Below are 24,178 nucleotides of genomic sequence, written 5' to 3' on the forward strand. Positions count from 1 at the left end.
GCGATTCATCCCCCATTCTGCCCTGGTGTGTGGTTGTTGCTTAGCTGTGTTCTGCCGCCTGAGCTGTTGCCATGTGCCACTCTGCCTTATAATCTGCCAAGTACGGACTGAAACCTCCACAAACTGTAAGGGAAATAAACCTTTCCTTCCTTAATTTTGGGCATCAGATATTTTGTCCCAGCAATGAGAGAAAAGTAACCAAGACATACTGTCTATGACCTCATCATAAAACAGTCTTTGAGAACTGATCATTTAATTACTTTTGAACATTAAGAGCACATGCAAAAGAACACTGCATCTTGCTTAAGTGAGAGATTTCTAAAAGTTTCTCAACTTGTACCTACAATAAAGAAATGCCTTGATTCATGCAGGGTGATAGACAAGAGACCCCAACAACATAACTAACTATACTGAGAAGACATCTTAAAGCTTGCCTATTATTTGCAAATGTAAGAAAAAGAAATATTACAACTAGCAATGTGTAAATTAAATCAGAACTTTGTGCTGAAACTCTTAACATGAACTACTGACTGAACACAAGAAGTTCATTTCTGTCCAAAGTGGAATTTATTAACTCAAAACAAATTATTGTAGAAAGCAGTGACAGGACTTTCTAAAGCATCAAAATAACAACAGCTACCTCTGAGTTTTATAAGGTTAACAAAGAGCAGTCAGCTGCTTCAGGGCAGCATTTATGAAGTGGTAATGAATGTGTTCCGGTGGGCATTTCAGAGACCGTAGAGAAAGATTAGGTTTGGATGTCACTGCTGTGCAACCTGCCCCCTATCATACACTAGACAAGAGATGTGGGCAACTTAGCAAGACCCTATCTCAAAATAAAGTAAAATAATAAAATAAAATAAAATAAAATAAAATAAAATAAAATAAAATAAAATAAAATAAAGGCTGGGGCTGTACCTAAGTATGAAGACTGCGAGCTCCAAAACGGGTGGAATATTTAATGTAAAAGGAAAAATTCTGTAACAATCCTTTTTTTTTATTTTAAAGGAAGGCCCGTGCATCCTCTGTGGATCATGAGACATGGTTGAACTGGAGAGACAGGATAGAAGTAGATCTGTTCACACATGTAGATGCAAAGAGGACACTGAGTGCATGCTGCTTAGGTGCCTTTCAATTCTCTTGCAATTCAAATCTGCTATGGCTAGAAGTGCAGCTATTTTGCTGACCTGCAATAAGACATCATGTCTCTTTTAAAAAGGAGCATGTTTTCCAGAGACACAACCCTGAGTTTATATGGAAAGCCCAATGGAGCTTTCCTCTAGCTATCTACTCTCCAAGAACCATTCTGAAAGAAAGATGGCAACGCTGTCTGAGGAAGAGGGGTAGATCAATGATGTTTCACACTAGAGCCATCAGGGTCAGTCAGTATAGCCTATTGATTTCATGTTTTAGAAGCTCATCACTTTTAAAGAATTTTGTTACATGTAAATATCATTAAAGACTGGGACACTGATTAAATAAACCATAAGGACTATAGAAAATGGCTCATAATTGCTAAAGGAAATACACATTAAAGGAATAAAAATGTATTCAGGAAAATCCCAGAGATATTTTTAGGGGCAACTAAAATATCAGTAACATTCCAATTTAAGGAAAGAGAGAAATTGATTTAAAGTGAGCAAAAGTCAGAGAAGATAAAACTTAGCAAATCATTCTGTAGGGTTTTGTTTGTTTTGCATAGGGATGTATCTGTTTTCTGCTGGGGATGGATTCAAGAGCCTAGCTCATGCTGGACAAGTGTTCTACCTTCAATTACATCCCAGCCCTGCAGTTTTTCTTTGAATCCACACATTTTAGGATTTAAAAATTATAACATTCCAACCCATAAAGCACAGTCAAAGTGAAATAAAAAATCTTTTGAGTTTTTGTTAAATGACACATAATATGATCTGTTTTCTCTTCCAATGCTTGTTCTGCCCTTTTATCCAATATTAATACTAGAGTTTACATTAAGATAGAGGATAAAGTGAGCAATAGGTACTTTTTTGGGATAATTTAATCTCAAGTGAAATATATGCTGAGGCTGAAGGATTTCAAATTTGAGCCTAGTGTGGGCAACTTAGCAAGATCCTAGCTCAAAATAAAATAAGTAAAATAATAAAATAAAATAAAATAAAAGCTAGGGCTGTACCTAAGTATGAAGACTGTGAGGTCAATCTCCAGCTCCAAAACGGGGAATATTTAATGTAAAAGGAAAAATTCTATAACAATCCTTTTTTTTACTTTAAAGAGAAAAAATCAGTAACAACAACAAAGCAAAAAAACACAAGAACAATAAAAACGATACAGAATTTCAAAACAAGACAGGAAATAGCAATGGTTGTTATATTACAGTCTTGAAAAAGAAACAACCGTATGTCTCTACTGTTTCCCACTGGCCATGTGATTATGCGAGTTGAGAAATACAGGATTTCGGCAGCTGCCTCTAACAGTGAGTTACAAGGAGTGGCTTCTAAGAGCTTCTGGTTGTCAAAGTACTTGGTCTCTGATAACATCCAACACTTAGCCTACCTGAGACTCAGCTCTTTCATCATGAACAGTGGGATTCACAGTTGGTAAGCCAGAACACTGACATCTCTTTTGCTTTTGGCGTGTGTGTGTGTGTGTGTGTGTGTGTGTGTGTGTGTGTGTGTGATGTTGGGGATCAACTCAGGGGCCCACGTATGGTAGGCAAGAATTCCATGGCCAGGGCTTTGCAAATTTTCATTCATATGCCTTAATTTAACAGATTATACATCTTTGTGAAACTATGTAGTGACTGAATAAAAATATTCCAATGCTTATTTTAGTCTGTCAAATTCTGAGTATCAGGTTACTGTTTATACAGTAGTTCATCTCTTTTTTCCAGAACTTCTTTAGGAATAAAGTCCCTCATGGCATAATGGATTACCAATATACACGTATATCAAAGCCAATTTTTAATGAATTTTTTCTAAGTAGAGAAAATAGTCTAAAACATAGATCTTATCAGTTTCACTCCTAAGTCAACTCCAAGAAGGACAGTTACCTTGTTTCTCAGTGGAGGAAACTGAGGCTCATCCCTTGTCTAAATTTAAGAGTGCTTGTGATATAGATGGCGTTGCCTGGGTTCAGACCATGTGTTGTAAACTAGTTTAGAAAAGCACATATATCCTATGACAGTTCGTACTCTAACCCCAAAGAAGAAGCCCCGTTGGTTTAGCGTGGGCACCGGGAATATGGATAGAATACAATTTGCCTTCATGAAACATATGAAAAAGAAGCACAGCTAAGCTCCTCATCATAGCTTGCCACATTAGCCTCAAAGATCAATAACCCTGGCCAAGCAATCAATACCTGCTGCAGTGCGTTGCCTCAGAGAACAGGTCTGACAAATCATATTTACTGATTTTGAGGCTTGTCTGCAGGAGGTCCCCTTGCCGGCTGTGACTAAGAACATCCATAATTTGTGATGCTTGAGAGTGTGTCAGTTCACACTTAAACAAATCTCCTGCGGATAAACAAGCTGGAGGACCACTGATTTTACTGGTTTCTCCAAGTCAGGAAAGGCATTAAAATGCAATGATTCTTAGCAAGTCCTAGCTGTCCCTTCAGAATTGGGTTGACTGGCTCTAAAATAATACTCTTGATGCCTGCTCCAAGTCCCTTATCAGCGATGAATCACTGTTTCTGAATACCTTTAAAAAAAACTTTTCATGGACGACACTTACAATAACCTGCTCCTAAAATTGTTAGGTAAAACTCTGGATTTGAGTCTGTAGGATCAGAATTCTAGCTCAAATTCTACTATGTACTCAGTAACAATGTGACTTTTATAAGACATTTATCATGTTTAGTGGTTTCCTTTTTTAAAGATACAGATTCTGCCCAATTCACAATATCTACTGCACATTTTGGGTCTTATTTACTTGTTCAGCTTCTCACACTGGTAAGACGAAGTAATGTTTAGAACTGTTCAAATGAAAAGAGAAACTAATGGGAAGGAGAAAGGGAAGAAGAGAGAAGGGAATATATAGAGTATATATATATATATGTATGTCTATATAAAATATATATGTACATATATGCACAAGATAGTTAAGATAGTTATACAGCTAGTTTCTCTCAGTTCATTGAAAAGAAAGTTTTCTGCTAATATTGACTGGACATTATTTCATGTCTGTATTTTGCACTCTAAGTAACTACTATGAAGATTACAATGCACAATGTATTCATTATTGTTACTCTCCTATTAGCCTGTTTGAAACTACTTTATTTCTATTTTTCTTCTCTCTTTAAAATAAAAAAGGATGCAAAAAAGGATAGAAAGAAAGGGAAGAAAAAGGGGGAAAAAGAGAAATAGGGAGTTGAAAAACAAACATTTGTTCTGTCGACTTCCCCAAAATAGTGGGAAAATCAAAAGAGATATACATTAAGGTACTTTCAAAATCAGCAAACGTGATGAAGAGGTTTACACTGCCATTATCATTACTGGAGATATATACACTTGCTGGGAAATAACGTTGATAAAGCATATTCACAAAAGCCTGCAAAGACTGATCGGTCTAAATGCATACTGAAAGACCATGTCTAAACCAAATTATGCAGGTTCAGATCTGAGCCATTTTGTAATGTCAAACTCATAAACCTTTGCCTCAGTAAAACAACCAAATCAAACTCTGAAGACAGAAAGGACGATGTCTTCTAAGTATTTGCTTTTTCTACTTTTCACACTTGGAGAATGACCTTGGCAACTATTTCCACATGGGTAGGAGAAGACCGAGTCGTCTTTCTAGCTCTGGGAAGCTCCACGATGAGTTCTTCTATGATTTTTCTACCCCTGAAGTCAAACAGAAGCTATACATTTCTGCATTAGAACATTTGCATTTCCCTGGTGAACTACTATACTATTTCCAGTAAAAAGGGGTGTCATTTCTGTGCATGAAATTTAGATGTTTGCTTTTTTGAAAATAAAGACCTTATTAGCCTGATGTACACCTTATTTTCCCAGGGGAATTATCATACAATTAAGATGAGACACATATGATTCTGAAGCAAACAACCACGGAAAGAGCGTAGAGTAGAGTTGGTGTCTTGTTTTGCATTTTAGCTGTTCAATAAAACAGTTCTCATGCATAGGCACAGATTAGCATATAGACATGTTAGCATCTGACAACTCTACTGCAGACTCCTGCAGACAGAAAGCACTGGGAGGATCATTCTGGGAAAGCTCTCAGAATTACCAGACTACTTGCTCTGCAGAGCAACTGCAAAACATTCAGTTGGAAAGGAGTCACACAAACAACACAACTACCGAAAGAATTTTTCTAGCTCTTTTCTTTTTATGTACAGATTTATAAATTTTAAAAATTGGTGTTTTGCTTTTAGATGTTCATGTACTTTAGGTATGTCTGAACTCAGAGAATGTATTAACCCATTCTTTTGTTTTTCTATCCACAGAACCAAAACAGAGGGAAGGAGCAATTGACAGAGGTGAAGGTAGAGACAGACACAGAGACAGAGAGAGAGACAGAGACAGAGACAGAGGCAGAGAGAGGATATATGACTCATAAAAAGGCACATTCTTGTGATAAATCTGAAAGATTTAGAATTTAGGTTTCCTGAATTCTACTTTAATGCCTCTGTGTTCAACACCTACTTTGTTAATTTTTCTTGTGTTTCTCAGGATATAACTACCTTGATTTGGTGGCCATTCTGAAGCCCCAAGTGTGTCAGACCTATATGCAAAATTAAATTTTTGGGTGTGTGACATTAGTAATAGGAATTAGTAACATTACTAATAGATTTATAATATCCACAGAAATTTATTAAGCCTTCTATATATATTAAAACATTTAATTTAAGCAATACCCTTTTGAGGTTGATGATATTTATATTATATTTATGAGAAACATAATAATATAATAAATTCATTAATTTGTACACATTACATAGTTAGTAAGTGGCAGAATCAAGAATACTGGGTCCAGATCTTTATCTGATAGGAAATGCTACTGGTGATTATAAAAACATTACAGGAAAAGTATACGCCCTACAAATTTTTATAAACATAAGAAACATAAACCTGCCCTTAACAGTTAGATAAAAGTTGAATTTGTTCATTTGGAAAAGGAACAACCACATACACTTAGTTCTGATCTAGCCATTAAAACCAGACTGTATTGCATTCTGTTCTTTAATTAAAATCCAACCAATGTCAAGCATCCTCAAAATTAAAAGACCTTCAAGGACTGTACTTAAAGCTTTACTTATATGAAAGGCTACATTAGTTCATTGCTGACTCTCCTATGCATTAGATCTGAAATATTATGGCATATTTACTGACTGTTAAGTCACAATTGAACCACATTTCATATGCAGTCTGCTACCTTTACTGACCTCTGCTCTTTGATTTAGTTTTTAATCCTAATCATAATTTCAGTGTGCAAACCTCAGAAATAAACAGTATCTGCCTACAAATATCAAGTTGGATCTGCTGGTTAACAAATAATCATTCTTTGAAGAGTTCTACATATACTACTGTCACGTCTATTGATATGCAGATTCTTACATAACCGTGGAAGACTATTGTGGTCATGCAGTGTAAAGGCTTCCAAGGCAAATTCCAAAAAAATCAACTGAAATATCCTCTAGTAAAAATTTCTAGTTGAATGCAAGCAATGAAAACTTCTGCCTAAAACTATAATTTGGTTGTGCCATAACATCTTAACAGCAAGAAGCTCTAACAAAAGGGATTACACGTTATCCTAACATTAATTAAATTCATATCTTATGTAACCGCAGTGAGTCAGATTCTTTTTGAGCTATTCCTGTGGTTGGAATAATCAAAACGCAGAAACAGCCCTGACTTCCTGAAGTGTAATCTAACGGGCTATGGGATTATTTATCTAGAGGGATAAAACTTTAAAGAATTAAAAGCCAAAAGCCAAGTTTTAACTGAAATCTTTGAATATTTTTATTAATACTAAAAGTCTTCTAGTTGGTTGAATTGTGTTTCCATATTATTTTCTATAATTCTTCAAATTTTAATACTAAATATGTTTTTTTTTTTGTATTTTTCTTTTGAGGGGAACAGTTTACCAGGAATCAAACTCAGGACCTTGCCCTTGTATATTTTCCATAATGTTAATGCACTAATAAAATGTATTTCACTATGAAATCACACACACCTTCAACTCAATTTCTTCAATCACACCTTCAACTAAACTTTTTAAAACCATCTCTCATTCAAATAGTCATAGCAAATATAGCAAAATATAATAACAAAAACCAAATAACAATAACCACTTTAACATACTACATGTGCCTATATACCACATATATCACAGTTTATATAAGGTAGTTCATATTATCTGTTATAGTTATTGCCCTAAGACAAGTATAAGGAAACATTTTTCTGTAACAACCAAGCAGTAAGTAATTTAGACTATTCAGGCCGTATGATCTCTCTCAGAACAACTTTTCCATTCTGTCTTGGTACTGCAGAAGTAGACAAAGACCATATGTAACCAAATAGCATAAGTGTGTTCCAGTAAAACTGTATTTCTCAGCACAGGCACTCTGTCATATTTGTCAGAATTCTCTGCTCTAAAACATCCGTAAGGTTTGACCAATGTTAGCCAAATAGAGATAAGTATAATGGTGGTTCATTAAAATCTAGTTAAAAAAATAAAATATTGTAATGCCCAACTTTGGAGATAAAATTTCATAATTATCTTTCAGAAGGGGAAAAAAACCCATGAACCATTAAAAGCAAATTGTCTTTCAATTCTGTTGTAGTATGGATACAGTATAGAAGAGTAGTGTATCTGGGTTTTTTAATGAAAATATGGAGAACCAAGACATAATTGTCAAATCAAAAGCCTGAAATCATTAAAATTTAGCATAGTTGTACTTTAAACATCCATTTAGTACAGACAGAGCATTTTTCAGGGGAAAAGAATAGTCATTAAAGTGATGCAAAATAGTATATCCATGTGGCACTGTTATTTTTACCACATCACATCCTACCAGTGGATCTAACTCAGGTTTACCAGTAATAAGATACACAATACGAAAGTGATGGAAATGCCAAGATTTTTAAATACAAATAATCATTTAATATTCAATTGTGTGTGTTGTGTGTGGAAGAAAGAGAAATAGGGAGGGATAGTGAGAAGAAAAGAAGGAAGAGAGGGGGCGGGAGCCAGGAGGGGGAGGGGAAAGGAAGGAGGGACAGGAAGTGGCCAGGGAGAGGGAGTGGGAGAGGGAGAGAAAAGGGAAGAGGGAGAACAGAGGACAAATAACAGCTAAAAGTTGTGTGTGCTTTGTTGATAATTCCAGGTTAATTTACCCACATGCTTTTACCCAATAATTTCTGGCTTTCTGCTTTTTTCTCCAAGGTAAATTTGACTTAACCACAACAAAAGTTACAGTTTACCTGAAGACCCTAACTCTCCTAAAATGTATATATTTTCTCTCAATAGTAGCAACATGTCTTGATATATTTTTTCTAGAAATTTCAATCTTCATGTACAATTGAGCCACTCTTAGCTTACTTTGGAATAGATCAAGATGATAACTAACACTTATTAGTAGAGGAGCTTGCTAATCAATGTATCCAACATAGTTAAATCAGTTATCAACTGAGAGTACTATAATGAGAGACCTTCCATGTTCCTCAACTTGAAAGTGATCAAGTCTCTAAATATGTCAGGTTCTGATTGACAATTGAATCTGGCTATCCCATCACTATGCAACAGGCATGTGAAGCAATACACAGTTTGTAAATTGTACTGTTTTGTTCTCTGATAGTAACTGCATTCAACATGAAATACCACTTCTTCACCATCTAATGAAATCATCAGTACCTCTACTAATGGACAATATCGATGTAGCAATTAAGGATTGTGCTTACTGCATTCAAAATCCTATTCTTAAACTGGGCGTGGTGGCGCATGCCTGTAATCCCAACCCTCAGGAGGTGGAGTCTGGAGGATCCTTGCAAGTTAGACAACAGCCTGGACTACAAAATGAGCTCAAGGCCAGCCTGAACTGCATAGCGAGATTTTGTCTCAAAAAGGCAAAAACAAAACAAAACAAAACAAAAATGAAAAACAAATTATCAAAATGATAGTCTTATTTTCACAAGGTTGGTAATCTGCAGGATAAGAATGGGGTAATTTAAATAGTGGTATTGCTTTTAACTCTAAATTTTACTGGATAAAGTTAAAGAAATTGAAGAGAGCTTTAAGGTTATGCTCTCAGTAGTAATTCACATTCATTCCTTGGGCCAAGTGAATCATGTAGAAGATGACTGCAATTAAACTTAAATGTCATTTTTATTGTGTTTAAATGGAAGAACAATGTAATAAACTTCAAAGAAGCGCACAGTGTCTTGACATTTACTTTAATGTATGTGACAACCACGCAACCTCATATATATTCTATAATGAAAATGATAGAATTGTAAAGGGAGAAGACTTTGTTCTCAAATAGTCATTTGACATTTGTTCATTTGGCCAAGAATCAAAAATCACTGAATATAAAAATCCTACCCACAATAATCATAAAACCTGCAGGGTACCAAAGAATAAGTTTAACAAAATTTCTAAAAGGCCTATGGGAATAAACTGAGCAGAAATGTGAAAGGCCTACATGGGAAAGACTATAAAATTTTATAGAAAAACATAGAAGAATAGGTGTAAATGGGCCATACATCATGTTTTTCACTAGGAAGAGCTAATACTGCTCAGAAGCAAATTTCCTCCTCCTGTACATTCCTCAATACATTTTGAAACAATATAGTATCTACAAAAACTCCCAGTAGCATTTTTAACTTATTAAAATTTAAAGATTTATGGATGCATAAGTATTTCATATTGATAAAAATGTAGTATGACTAAACATAAACAGTGAGAGATTTATCACATATTTAATATGACGGTAGTTAAAACCATTTGATAAAGGTACAAAATATGGAGATATATTAGTGAAGCAAGGACAAAGATCTATGGTACATGGGATTTTCTTATATGATAAACAGCGTTTCAAATCAAAGAGAAAATAGATCATTCCTTTCATTTTCATTGAGACAAGTATCTGTCAGATAATCTATTTATTTATATATATTTCTGCTTCAGAGTTTATACCCAAATATTCTTCAAATTCACTTTTTATGTGGAAAATTCTATAAATATTGGAAGAACATTTGAATGTATGTTTATTGAATATCTTGATGTAGACAAATCTTTTTAAAATCTCAAAACCGTGATCAGAAACTACCAGGCAAATATGAATTAACATATTTTCATAGATAAAATATAAAGATTTTGGACAATAAAATAGATTATTCACAAAGTTATTACACAAGATGATATGTTTTCAATTTATGGCAAAGGCCAATAGCCTTATTATATAAATTCTAACAAATTTGGGAAAAAGATCTTCCAAAAAATCAGTAAATAAAATGGAGAGAATTGAGAGACAAGAAATGCAAAAATTCTATTAACACTAAAAGGCATCTGAGTTAATTGACTATAGAATTTATTTAATCAAAGAGCTATTTTAACTATCAGATTAGCAAAAGTAGAAAGAATGTGCACACCGAAGGAGGTACCCAATGCTAGTCTGAATGTAAGTGCAAAAGCCCAATGATGTCATATATATTAGCACATTTTTAAAACAGCATAGCTTTGTCCATATCAACTGGGGGTTAGTAATCCAAATCCTAAGGATTTATGTGGGGAAATAATTTTATAAGGGCATTAAATATGAACACACAGAATTGTTCAACATAGTTTAGATCATACTAGCAAAATCCTCCAAATAATCATAATGTCTATCAATGGATGACTAATTTTAAAGGTACCGTGCAAACATACAATCAGAAAAACTTTACAACCACTAGAAAAATTACAGATAGCATCAGAAAATGTGCACAAAATATTAAGTGCAAAAATTTTGTTTCAAAGCACTGTCCTATTTTTCATGTGTATGCATGTGAATTCCCATGAAGTTTAGAGATATTGTGTTGATTCTAACAGTAATTACTTCTGAGTGATAATATTACCAACAGCTTCATATTTCATTATAGTTTACTGGCTGATTTTTCTATAATAAAAATAAGTAACAATGACATTCTATGATAGGCAGAAATAAGTAAGAAAATAGTTCAGATAAACTCAGTCTAAGAATATGAAGAGAATTAAATGGCAGACAAACTTGCCAACATTACAAGTAAGATATAATTGGGTTAGAAATCATCTTATATTATTTATTCATTTCCTTACAAAATACAAAAACTATTGTCCAGAATATCAGAAATTTGTCCCATGTGTTAAATTTCATCAGTAAGAAATCTGGGACAAAGCCAGAACTTTTGAGTGTCCTGCTTTCGATCTCAAATAATGACCATTTAATAATAAGTATAAGAATAAACTACTAAAAATGAAATAGTGTATTTGAATCTAAGGATTGTTTGCTGTATAATATAGTAAAAAGAGTAATCATTTATGTACTATGAGCATATATACAAAAATGACTTTTACATGTGATACATATAGTTTAATATCATCCCTATTTATTTCATCAACATAGTTGGGTACTTGATAAAATAGAAATAAAATTTAGAAACATTTTCAGCAGCAGTCTCCCAAACTTGAAACCAAGTATATTCAAACAGAAATCTTTTGAACTGATCTTGAAACACACCACAATTAAGATTTGACACAAATGTTAATCATCAGTTTACTGAATATTCTGAGATAGGTATCATTTCATTAAAATAGCAAGCATGACATGAAAGTTTGTTTACTTTGCTTTGAAAGATTCTCATAAAATTTAATCAAGATCTAATTTTGATTAGATCTTCAGTGATTTTTCTTTTGAGCAACAGTTGAATTCACTCCCTAGGAATAATAGATGATTCACCACCACAAAGAAAAACACAAACCACAATGTATAATTTATCCACAGACCCTAATGATGCTGAACAGTGATAACTATTTAAGTCTAAATCATTTAGATTGTCTACTATTAAAATACTATACACGTTATTGTTTGTATTGTATTTGTCTGATTTTTATGGGCTTCCCAAAAGTTTGCTGAGGAATGAAATGTGGAGTATTAGTCATTTTCCTGAGAGATTAGGATGAAGGAAAGTTCATTTAATTTTTTAAATTCTCCTTCAACTTTTAGAAAACAAAAAATAATTGATATAGAGAAAAATCAACCTCAACATGTTCTAGATATGTAGAAAAAACAAAATTTTTGCACTTAATATTTTGTGCACATGCTCTAGATATGTAGAAAGATAGCTGTCTTGTTTTAGTTCTAGTGCATTCTAGCTTCCCACAAATAATCTTAATTCTCAGTCTGTGTGTCTAATTAGTCTGTATCTCTAAATTCATGAATTTTTTGAGAATAAAATGAAAAACTTTTTAGAATTGCACTTTGTTTCACAGAAATTTCTAAACATTAGTGAACTTTACTTATTAGTAGTCAAAATCAAATATTGTTTATGCATTGAATTTATATAGCAAAGTTTTAGTGTATTTTTTCATATTTAATTTTTTGAGATTTTCAAATTGAAATATTCATGAATCAGCCATTAAATGCTTAAAGAACAGAATGAATCCTCAAGAAATTTTATATTTTTGGTTCTGTATCATACTAATTCAAACGAACAAGGACCAAGAGGACATAGTTTGGCACATGGGAGGCCCTAGATTTATTCCACAACACCACAAAAAATAAAAAAGAATCACCAAACTCTGATAAATATGAAAAATTACAAAGACTGCTACAAAAGCCAAATTACCATCTTTAACATAGGAAAAGGATAGCCAAGTCATGTTAGCCTAAAGTGTCTACTAAAATGTCACTATTTCCTGATATTTTTCAGACACCTTTCACCAACTAAATGATGTAGTTCCTACCTATTAAATCATAGCACCAACATGTTAGGAACTCTTCCTTTCCCCATTACAGAAGCTTTATTCAAACTTCCTAAATGGTGAGTCTTTTCATCATATATCTCAGCACATATGGAGTGAATATTCTAAGTGACATTCTTAAAAAATGAAAGTCAGAACTGAAAGTGACTTTTATCTTTCTCATGCTCACCCTTAGCGTCTTCTAATTTCACCTTTATCCATTGTGAAGGGGAGGCCTCAGACTTTTTATGTTCTAGTATCTATCAAAGTGCTCACCACATCTGTTCTGGACACTTTTCAATGAGCTTTACCTACATATACAGCCTACCATTCTTATGCGTTTACTATTTGTGAAAGCGTATGACCTCTTTCTTCCTTACTTTCCAGATCTGTAAAGGGCAATACTGTTTGTTTCCTTGGTCATAGGATTCATAGGATATTTGTGTGCATTAAGTGAGATAGCAATACATTTTTGTTTTTACAACATACTATTATTGCAGTCAGTGGTTTCCTTCATATCGTCCAAGCCCACTGTACTCTTCTACGGCTGTTCTCTTTTTTTCCCACCCATTCATATTATACAGTTCTTTCTCGGTCTGTTTAAGCTGCCCCTTTTCCATGAAATCTTTCTCTACAAATCACACCCAGTCAGTACACACAGATTTTTATCATTTCAAAACCCTTACTATGACTAGAGAGTAATCATTTGTTGCTGCTCTATTACTAGTAATAATCTTTGCTTTTAGTTTCAGAATAAATTAGTGTTCCTAAAACTGTGATCCCCTACCCAAAAGCTCCTATACCTGAGTTATCCACAGAGCTCTTAAAATATAGAATTTTGAATCCCATCTTGGACTTACTAAATCACATTCTAGGCATTGATTGAGGAGTCTGAATATTACCCAGACCCACACGAGTCTCTTTCACAGAAAAGTTTGAGAATTACACTAAAAATCCTCAACATTGTTACTCAAGTTCTTCACCTGAGAAATATACCATTTTCCTGTTCTACTACTCAAAACATCCTTGCCGCTGGCTTCCCTTCACTTCCACCCACAGGCAATTAAGATTATTCCTTCCAGGTCACATACAGAAGCTTCCTCTCCTGTAAGAATTGTCTCAAAACCACCCTCAAAATAACTGAATTGGCACAGTGCCAGTTCAGCTGGCACATGATAATACTTCCTGGTAGTCTGAAATAGAATATCCCCCCCAACTACTCCTACAAATCCAGCTCACATTTGTTGAGCATATAGGCATGTGTTTAGCACCAGGGACACATGGAAATGATGTCATTAAAACCTCTGGTCTTCCTCTTAGATTTACACACGCATTGCTTTTCTAAGATATGTGCAATTTTTAAGATTCACCTTAAAATCTTCATTAATTGAATTGCTGCCATTGTGTTAGAAAAGAATTTATCTCATTGCCCAAAGAATTACTTCTAAGTTAAGACCTCTTGGCAGGAAAATGGGCAGTAGGTGCCAAATTACAGAGTAAGGAAATGAGACTTGGCAGTAGAGATGCAGATAGAATGCTAACAAAAAGAACACCAGCAAAAGCCAATGGGCCAAACACATCCTCCATATTTTCCCATATAAACTGTGACAGGCTAATATAAACCCACTTCTCTCCTTGTTTAATAAGATGTGCATTTTCCAAACAAAATGCATGGACAGAAGCAACATATAAATCTTTCATTTGTGTCTTTTAAGACTCATAACCATCTAATTTCTTCTTCTGCATGTAATGGTCTGCTTCAGTGTACTTTTATATCATTCAAAATGTAGTTATTTTGGAAAATTGACTAAAATTAGGATAGAAATAAGATGGAGAGTAGCTGTGTAGATATGAATCAAATTAACATATGAAAGGTACAACACAAATTTGCACTTATATGCCATTTACATACTATTTTGTATATGATTTTATTTGTATTTTGTGTATTATTAAGGTGAATAAGTAATAGTAAATATTGTACTTCTTATATGCAAATAATCTGTGCTTAGAATTATGGCTAATAAAATATGAAATGATTAATAGATTCTTGTTTTGAAGATATAAATGATGACTAAAAATGAAATTATCAAACATTTATATGTTTGCAGAGTTATATAAGATCACAGAAAGAACATTAGAAACTACATGTTTGACATATGACATATGACAGCCCCTCAACTGCAAGTTTACAATGGCGGTACTAATGGCATGCATTTCTTAACAATACAATTGTAAAAATATGTCTCATCAGTTAAATTAAAATGTATAGTATATTCTATTGATACAATAAGTAAATTGTACAAAATTTGAATAAGAAGATATACAAGAGCTAGCATGTAATATAGGAGAATTAAAATAGTTTTAACAAAGTGATGAGAATGTGGGTGCTTATTAGTATTCTTTAATTGTTTTTCTCACAATGCACACCTAAATATAAATGGAACCAGTGATCAAGCACAAAACCATTACTCTCTTTCTTTTTACTTCTATGGGAACAAAAGCACAGCACCACTCTTTAACCCAAAGATTCTCAAGGTTGGTATCTACCAATTTCTAGAAAGATTTCTGATATTCAAACTTCTGGAGGCACCACAACATCTAGTGAGTAGAAGCCAGAGATGTCCACACAGGGAAGTGGCCTAACTGTTTAAAAGCAGATGAAATAAGTTTGCTAAAGACGTAATCCTTATTGCATTTGCATTAGGCAGACAGAGAAAACAGGAGAGAGGAGAGAACAAGCACCTTTAGAAAATTATTTGTAAAAACATCTGAGAAAGCACAAATACTTATTCTCAACCAAAAGAAATCTTCAGTTGGAAAAGAGGGCTCAATAATAGAAGAAAAAAAATGAATGACAGCAATATTTTCACATAGTACCTACTTAAACCATGAAGACAATTTAAAGTTCTTGGGAGTACAGTAGGCAACATTTTATGATAATTGTTTACCCTAAATTATTGACCTTGATGGTCATCTGACAGATTTTGATGAAGCAGTAGAAAAATTATTAGACAAGTTCACAAATAGCACCCATTCACAATGAATGAAAGAAATTATGACATAAGCAATAGCCTCAGCTTTGCAAAATCTCACATAAATCTTCCTTTATTGCTGAGTTTAAACTGTGGTCAACACATATAACATACAAATTTCTCAGGATGGGAACCACATCTTGTATTTAACACTGAATAAAGCACCTACTTGAAAGAATCATTTTAATGACATTAAGATGCTTTGTACAGAAGGAGAGGCACAATAGTAGAAATAAAGGATTGCTTTTATTTGATCTTCCCACTCTTTAAGACTTAAAAAAAGCATAGAAACAAGAGTTACAGAATCCTCATGGAATGAAAACGATAAAAAAAAAAAAAAATGAAGCTGTGCTATATTTAAAAGTACAGCATAACCAAAGCCTGAGAACAAGGGATGTGAAGGAATTATTTGCTACTCATGTGACTTTGAACAAGTTATTTAACCTCCCGGGGCCGCAATGTTCCTTGTTGTTAATAAATTTATTGTAGCAATCTCAGTTATTATAAGAGTTTTGTTCGAGGGGATGACATTAACACAATACATGCATATGGTAAGGACTCAATAATCAGCTATAATTACTGTATTTTCTTTAAGCAACTAATAATAATGATGATGATATGATGATGGAGATTACTGAATATTTCACAAGGGGAAGCAGAGTGGGAGATAGAGTGGAAAAAGAGAAGAAGAAAAAGAGAAGACAGCTCGGCAGCATTGTGTAGGAAGCTTCTAAGTGTAATCTGTGTATAATTAAGCCTGCTGTGGTCTCCGGCTATTCACAGACCTTCAAACCTTCTTGGGCTTGCTCAGGGACCTCACTTACCTACTCTCCACAACAGTCTAACCTGCTCTAACTCAACAGAACGTGTCTCCTACGTCACAGGCCTCCCTGTTATCTCTCTTTTATTTTGTTCTTGTCTCACAATGTATTTCAGTTGATTCCCGTAGCATCTGCAGCAGCCGGCCGTTTCCTCCCCTTTTTAACTCTCCTCTGCCTCAGCTTCTAAGGTTATTATCTGGAGGCTCTGTCACTAACTCTGCCTGCTACCAAGACACTTAGAATCTCTTTTGTGTCTTGCTTTTCAATTTTCCACTTAAACTACACTTGCTTATCAGTTCTCCATTTTTAGCTCTTTTCTCCTTTTTCTCTTATTCATTGCTTTTCTACACATAATTCTAAGCACCGCTTAGATGGTGTCAATGTTCAAGTGCACCTCTGTGTTCATGATCTCCACCTCAGCTATAGACCTACAGTTTCCCATCACCTACTGGTTGGTTTTCTCCACTGGGAGGTTCCATGTGCATAGAGAGAAAAAAAAAAAAATTCAATATTTCCCAAACTAAACTCACTGCCTAAAATGGGACTTTTATCCTCCCAGCTTCCACTGTCTCTTCTGTCTTTGCTGTGTTTTTTTTTTTTTTTTTTTCCGTTACCGAGAATCGAACTCATGACCTCGTGCTTGCCTGGAAGGAGCTGTGCCACTGAGATAAATCCCCAGCCTCACTTTGTTGTGTTAATAAGTAACAGAATGAGAAAGCTGGGATCTACTCAGCCTTGCTACTTCCACTTTGTAAATACCCTCGCCTTATACCTTCTCCTGTAAGCAATTTGTCCATGCTACCTAGACCTTTCTATAGATTTCAACTCATCTCCCCATTTTAGGTTTCCCTCCATTTCCAGCCACCAACCACACCACTGAAACATCTCCCAGAAGGGTAAGTCTGTTCACTGACATCATTTCATGGGTCCCTACTGTCTTTGGGGGAAAAAGTTAAACTCCTGAGTAAGACACACCACTGGTCTTTAAAATTTCATCACTATGACTTCAACACCAATTCTGTCTGCTAGCTCCACACTCCTACTCCAAGAAGTCTTTTAAAGTTACTTGCAAACTTCCAATACCATTTTTTTCCAGGGTTATATCTTCCTATACACTGCTTTGTTTTCTTGGAACATTTATCCAGACCCATAACCTTCTTCACCACCAATCCAGTTTCTTTGTAATGCATTAATAGCTTATCCTACTATGTTCTGCAATATGCATGTCCTCTTCAAAACACTTCCAGTATTACTTTATGGTCTTAAATGTTGAATGTTTTGAAATTGAGAACCATGATTCCATACCCCATTTCCCCACATAGATAGTACAGTGTGTGGCAAATAATAACATATTATAGCTATGAAATCAGTTTTTCACTAAATATTTGTGGCATTTCCACACTGCAGGAGACCCTAGGACTTATCCCAATATAATTTACAGACAGGTTAGAAGATATAATAACTGTAACATGCAAGGCATCTTGAAATACCAAATACCAAATAAGTGATGAAATTAGGAAGTGACAAAAAAATGGATAGGTGAACAATTCTGGACACCTATGGGGCTACTCAGAAATGGTTTCAGAGAAACTGAAAGCCTTCAGCTAAACAGAAATATAGTAAGAAGTGGGGTGGAATTTAGAACAGTGAGCATCTAGATTTTAAGTTTCATGAGGTTAGGGAAAGGCTGGTCTCGTTCATTGCTGTCTATAAGGCTTTACACATCCTGGCGCATCGTGTCTAAGTATTTGTTGAGCAGAATTTTAAACTGTGCAGCTGGTGATGCAAGAAACATCTGTTTGTAAAAAATGGCAGTAGCTTTCTCCATTTGCCATTCCATAAAAAAGGTAATTTGTGTATGTGTTTACTAGAATTCTTTCCTCAAAAGTGAAATATTGCTTCACTCTTTGGTTGGCAAATACGCTGTTTCAAGATGGAGAAGAATCTGCTTTAAATGAAGAGAAAGCTATTTCAGTCCTTAATCCTCAGAGCCAAATTTGAATCGTAAAAAGCACTTCTCATCAAAGAATCTTAACAAAAAGATTCCTGCCAATTTAACCAACGCATCTAAATATATTTCATTCCAAAGACGAACTCCTGCTCAAGAGCATTCTCATTGAGTCTCTGCTGAGAAACAGTACCTTGGAATCATCACCAACACCGAGATACCATCAGCACCTTCCTCGGGACTCATAGCTCTATGCCATTTAGGAATTGTGCATTGTCCTCATGTTTTACTAAAGGCCCAAGTTTTCCTGGAAGTTCATGATAACTAAAAAGCTTATATTACAAACCAAATTGGAGAACAGGTAACATTGAGTTGAAGTCATCCTGTGCCTTCTCCTGTCAAGCCTGAGGAGATGGAAACTTACTGAGGTACATTACTGAACCAAGCACACTTAGGCAGAAATGGGAGTGGATGCTGGGTTTCTGGAGGGCTAGCCTGGTGATCAATGTTCATTAATCTATGTTCACAGAGCACTAAGACCCTTACATATATCATTTATTTAGTACAGGTAGCCGCCTAACATAGCTAGATTAAACTATTGCTCTCCTTCCACAGGTAAGCAAATTGAGCCCAATCTGGGTGTGGATATTGCAGTATGACTAAGCATCAGAAGTAGAACTAGTATCCAAGACTCCGTATTCTTTTAGGATCTCTCTGTCATTGCCATTTATAAGGAGCATCACATTGACAGGGACATTTATTCTTTCAGTACAAATGAGTCAATGACAATTTTAATGGTCTATTTCCTACAATTCTTCAAAGGAACATGCGCTATAATAAGCAAAAGTTACAATTAACCAGTCCACCAAGTACAATGAAGGAGAAATGTATATGTTAATCAACTTTGATATTTCACTTAAATAGCCAAGCGACCATTTTTAGAAAATGAATCTGACAAAAAGATTCTAACACTTTTAGACATGAATACAAGGGATAATATACAAGAACATTTTCTTTTATTTAGGCACTAAAGCTAGAATTATTCATCTGTTGCTTCAAAACAAATACCATATTGAAAAATAAATTAACATATAAAACAAAAATTTTCTTTACAGGACTAATTCATGACCATTGACATTTCTAGATTAAATAAATGTTAATTTTTCAACAAGTCAAACTGTGATTGGACAAACCTATGAATGTTATAATGAGGCTAAGAAAGGAATCTGGCTTGGAATTTTTAATACTTGGGTCTAATCATTAATGCTGTAATGCTGTCCCATTTACAACCTGACATTTATTTTTGCACTTTCAACATCCCATGATTTTTCAGCAACAGTAAATAGCTTTAAATAATGACACCTTGCCTTAGCTGGATCTATATTTTGACTAGCAGGTCTTGGCATTTGTATCCACCTCAGATACCTCTCCAAAAATGTTTTGTGCAGGAAAAAATGAACAGAACTTAAAGTGACAAAAACTCAACCTCCTGAAATACTGTTAGATGTAATACATCTAAATTCTTAGCTAACCTATTGCAGTAAACTCTCGTCACTTCATGATTGTCTGTTTTGGATTCTCTTAATTTATTTCCACAAAATATCATTGTTGCGATGGTCTGAATAAGTAAGTAGTAAAGAAGTAAGGAGTGAAGTAAAACTTGAGAGAGAGAAAAGAATGTAAATAAAGAGAAATGGAAAAGGAAAAAAAGTGTGACTCAATTATGTATGGGAAACAAAGAATCACACATGATTTCAATACAACTTTGTTTTTAGTAACACAATTTAAATACAAGTACTTGGGACTTCGGAGGCACATACATTAGGGCATTTTGTGTATGTATGTGCATTTCAAAATATAAACTGATAAAATCTTCTCAAGCTTTACTAAAGTGAATGTTTGTTTATCTGAGAAAGTAATTTATTAAGGAAGAAATGTTATCCATATAGGGGAATCTCATAATATGTTGTCCTGATTCATCTCACACCCAGCTTAAATTACGGTCTTTAGTCTATATTTATATCATATATGATAATAAAATATTTCCAAGTACTTAGAATATAAGAAGTTTCATATCATTAAACATTACTGAAATTTTTGAATTTTCATAAATGCCTAAGAATCTTGAGATAACCCCCTGATTATCACTGATTTGGGGATATGCTTGTTATTTGAGTTTCCTCTTTTTTTGAATTGTGGGAATATGAAAACTTGTGTGATGGTGAGAGAAACATAGTGCTCTGGGCCTCTTGAGTTAATTACTAAGTGTCCTAACTTTTAAGTCTTCATGGCTGACGTGGGAGTGTTTCCATAGAAACTTACATACACTCCCTTCTTCAATCTATCACCCACCTTTTAGGAAGACTAGCACCATAACACACTATTCTGGAATGTGCCGTAAGCTATCAGAATGGAAAGCCACACTGGACACTTACATTGAACTGTGGCTTACTTGCAAGAACTTTTCCAAATGGAAAACTTTAACAACAAAGAGTAGAAAGTCACTGAAGAAATGCCCCAAGTGGGGGAATCCGGGACGCTTGTCATTGTGATGCATGTCTGCAGTGATCCAACATAGGCAGCAGGGGGCGCTCCCGCATGAAGCAAACCCCCCACAAGTGCTTCCTAGTTGGGGAACACAGGTTTATTCTATTAGCACTTGCCCCAAGTCTAACGAGGTAGCTACTAGGAAGGGAGCTATCAACAAACTGTGCAGGCTTAGGACACATAATGAATATCATTGTAAAAATGACCAGAGATGACACATGAGCCTGAGCTTGCTTTTTGAAAACTGGGGGCAGGTTTAATTATGTTTATTTTGATAACCAAAAGGGGTTAAAGGAGGATGACATCAGTGGGGGTGGGGAGGAAGTTTGCCATTAACTATAAAGTGGTGATTTCCAAAAGCAACAAGTGGGCATAGGTATCCCTGGGTCATTAATTCGACCTCGTTAAAAGGTAGTTTGCAGGTTATATTTTCTGTTAAATAAATTCTTAAATAAAAATCTCTCTTCTTTTCCTGACCTAACCCCAACCCAGAAAATCACTTGATAAATTTAATTTTCTACAGTCTAAAAAAATGTCGCTTCTACAGAGGGTCTCCAGCATGTGACTGAATTTTACATGTGAACACGTGACATATTTTACTCACTCTACACCAAGACCCAAGTAACAGAACCAGTTGGATAATTTTGAAGAATAAGAGCCAACTCTGGGACCCAGAACACAAAATTCCAAAGCAGAATCCCCTGCCCTTGCCCCCACTTCATGTATATTTTCATGTGTACCCCTCCCCAGGGGGCCGGGTCCCTGCTCCTCTCAGCCCCCAAATAAAGATCTGCAGAAGCACAGCACAGACCTCGGTAACTCACCATATTGACTTCAGAAACCATATCGATGCTGGCAATATCAATGTTCATTCCCACAGCCACAGGGGGACCTGCAAGCCAAGATGGTCAGCCATGTGACTTCTCAGAACTTATGCATTCTAACAAGAGTTGTCCCCGGGCATGGGACTCCCTACCCCAAACTCCTCTCCGCTGCTCACCCTCAAATGCTTCTCTTCCCTGCTCCTTGGGGCGCTCACTCTTCTAGGAATCGCTGTATTGAATATGCACACACGTGTGGTGTTGGCGAGGGAGTACAGCTCTGTCCACCCATGTGAGAAGTCTCATACACACACACACACACACACACACGCACGCACTCACGCACACACACACAACTCGCAGAAGCACGAGAGTCTTTCCAGCCGAAGGGATTTTTATAAATATTCTCCCAAACCCCCTCCTCTTCATTCGTTCCCAACCCTTTTCTATGAGTAAGTTTTAACTCTTTGAGGTCCAGAAGAATCTGAAGAAAAATTAAATGGGCACATCAGCATATCTAGCACCACAGCAAGAGATGTCCTCCTTCCCCAGCCATGTCCCGCCCATTTCCCCCACCCTCCCACCCCATCCAGTCCTCCTGTCTTCTCACCCCATGCTGAAGCTTGAAGGACAGGCTAATATCCAGACATAAACCACGGCCAGAGCAACTCTTCCAAAGTAGGCAGGTACAGGGGGTTAATGCCACCTCTCAACCAACTGCCTGCACATCTTGTCCTCAAAAATGTTCACGATGGCCTTCTGTGAGACACTTCTCTAGGCACACCACTCACTAAATTTAAGAGGCTTGCAGCTCAAGAAAGGTAGCGAAGGAAAGGATTTGTGACAGTAAAGCCGAAGGAGAGCAATCACCCAATTTGATGGTCTCTTTGAACAACCTCTCAAGTGCCGGATAGTAACAAGCCAGATTAAGTTTGGATCAGTTTCTCAGTGTGAAAAAATAGGGAGACATTCAGTACACCACATGCACCCACAGCCAAGCACAGGAAAGAGAGCGCACACAAAGCCCAAAAGACAGCTTAGCTTCTGCTGTAGCTGGGCTGCTTCTTATTTGCAAGGCAACCCCATTACCTCCAAAATCTGGTCTCAGGCGAATGTCATAGCCTTTGAGTAGTCTGTCCACCGTCTCTTTAACCAGCGACATATTACTAGGGTCATTGACACTGAAGAAAGAAATGACAATAAACAGGCATCAGTAAGGAAGCAAGCACACTCCGCGTCTTCAGCCTCTGTGTTCACAGAGGTATGCAGACAGCGCTTCAAGTGAGAAAGGAAAAAGACACTTACCTTTGAGCACAGACCGCGGCGATTATTAGGGGAAATGTCCAAATCCCAAAGTAACCCCTTTTCCGGACTCTCCACATCCCTTTAGTTTTTGATAGGATTGAGGGTTTCACTGAAGAGAGGAGATCCAACTTAGTCTGCCCAGTGCAGTAATTCTAATGTGAGGCGCATGCGCACGGCGTACCAAAACATCAAAGGGGCAGCGGCGGCTGCCGGGGACCAAGTAGATTTCCTTGTTTAAAAAAAGAAAATTAAAGGGGAAAAAGGAAAAGCAGATATGTATAATATATGCATATTTAAATAATATAAAAAGACACCCCACGGGAGCATTCAGAGTAAAACCTTTGTTGTCCTTTCGTTAAGACAAAAACAATCACAGCATCTGGTAAGTTTTGATAGTTGCAGGAAGCAGTTTTGCACCTCGCGGGTTGTGCTTCTTTGGCGTGTGTGTGTGTGTGTGTGTGTGTGTGTGTGTGTGTTCTTAAATATGCAAAACCAGATTAAGCATTTTGGGGCTAGCAGGTGTAGGATGCGGGAGATGAGCGCCTGGAAGCCCACTTACGATCTGGGCAGCGGACTGGGCGAGGAGTCTGAACTTTATTTTCTTGGCGAACAGCATCCCCTGCCTGGGGCGACACCGGGGCGGGCGGGCGGGGGCGCACGCGGGTGGGGGCCGAGCCGAAGGGGTGGGAGCAAGGACGGCCGGGGTGCAGAGCTGAGCAGCCCGGTGCATTTGGGGCAGGGGGCGGGGAATAAGAAAGAAAAGGGGAGAAAAGGAAGAAGGGGAAAGAAA

The 24,178-nt window shown here is 36.0% G+C and overlaps 1 protein-coding gene across 2 annotated transcripts in view; it reads right to left on the minus strand.

Moving 5' to 3' along the window:
* Positions 1 to 23,748, minus strand: part of Gabrb2 (gamma-aminobutyric acid (GABA) A receptor, beta 2) — a 236,935-nt gene extending 213,187 nt beyond the window's left edge. For both annotated transcript variants that reach the window (XM_005376272.1, XM_005376271.1), the window contains exons 1-3: positions 23,389 to 23,748; positions 23,173 to 23,264; positions 22,087 to 22,154 (exon numbers count right to left, since the gene is read on the minus strand). In XM_005376272.1, coding sequence (XP_005376329.1) covers positions 22,087 to 22,154; positions 23,173 to 23,264; positions 23,389 to 23,465 — 237 coding nt within the window. In that variant the 5' untranslated portion in view covers positions 23,466 to 23,748. The remainder of the gene's footprint in view (positions 1 to 22,086; positions 22,155 to 23,172; positions 23,265 to 23,388) is intronic.
* Positions 23,749 to 24,178: the final 430 nt, after the last annotated feature.

Source organism: Chinchilla lanigera, unplaced genomic scaffold (assembly GCF_000276665.1).
Source record: "Chinchilla lanigera isolate Chin_1 unplaced genomic scaffold, ChiLan1.0 scaffold00007, whole genome shotgun sequence".
NCBI lineage: Eukaryota > Metazoa > Chordata > Mammalia > Rodentia > Chinchillidae > Chinchilla > Chinchilla lanigera.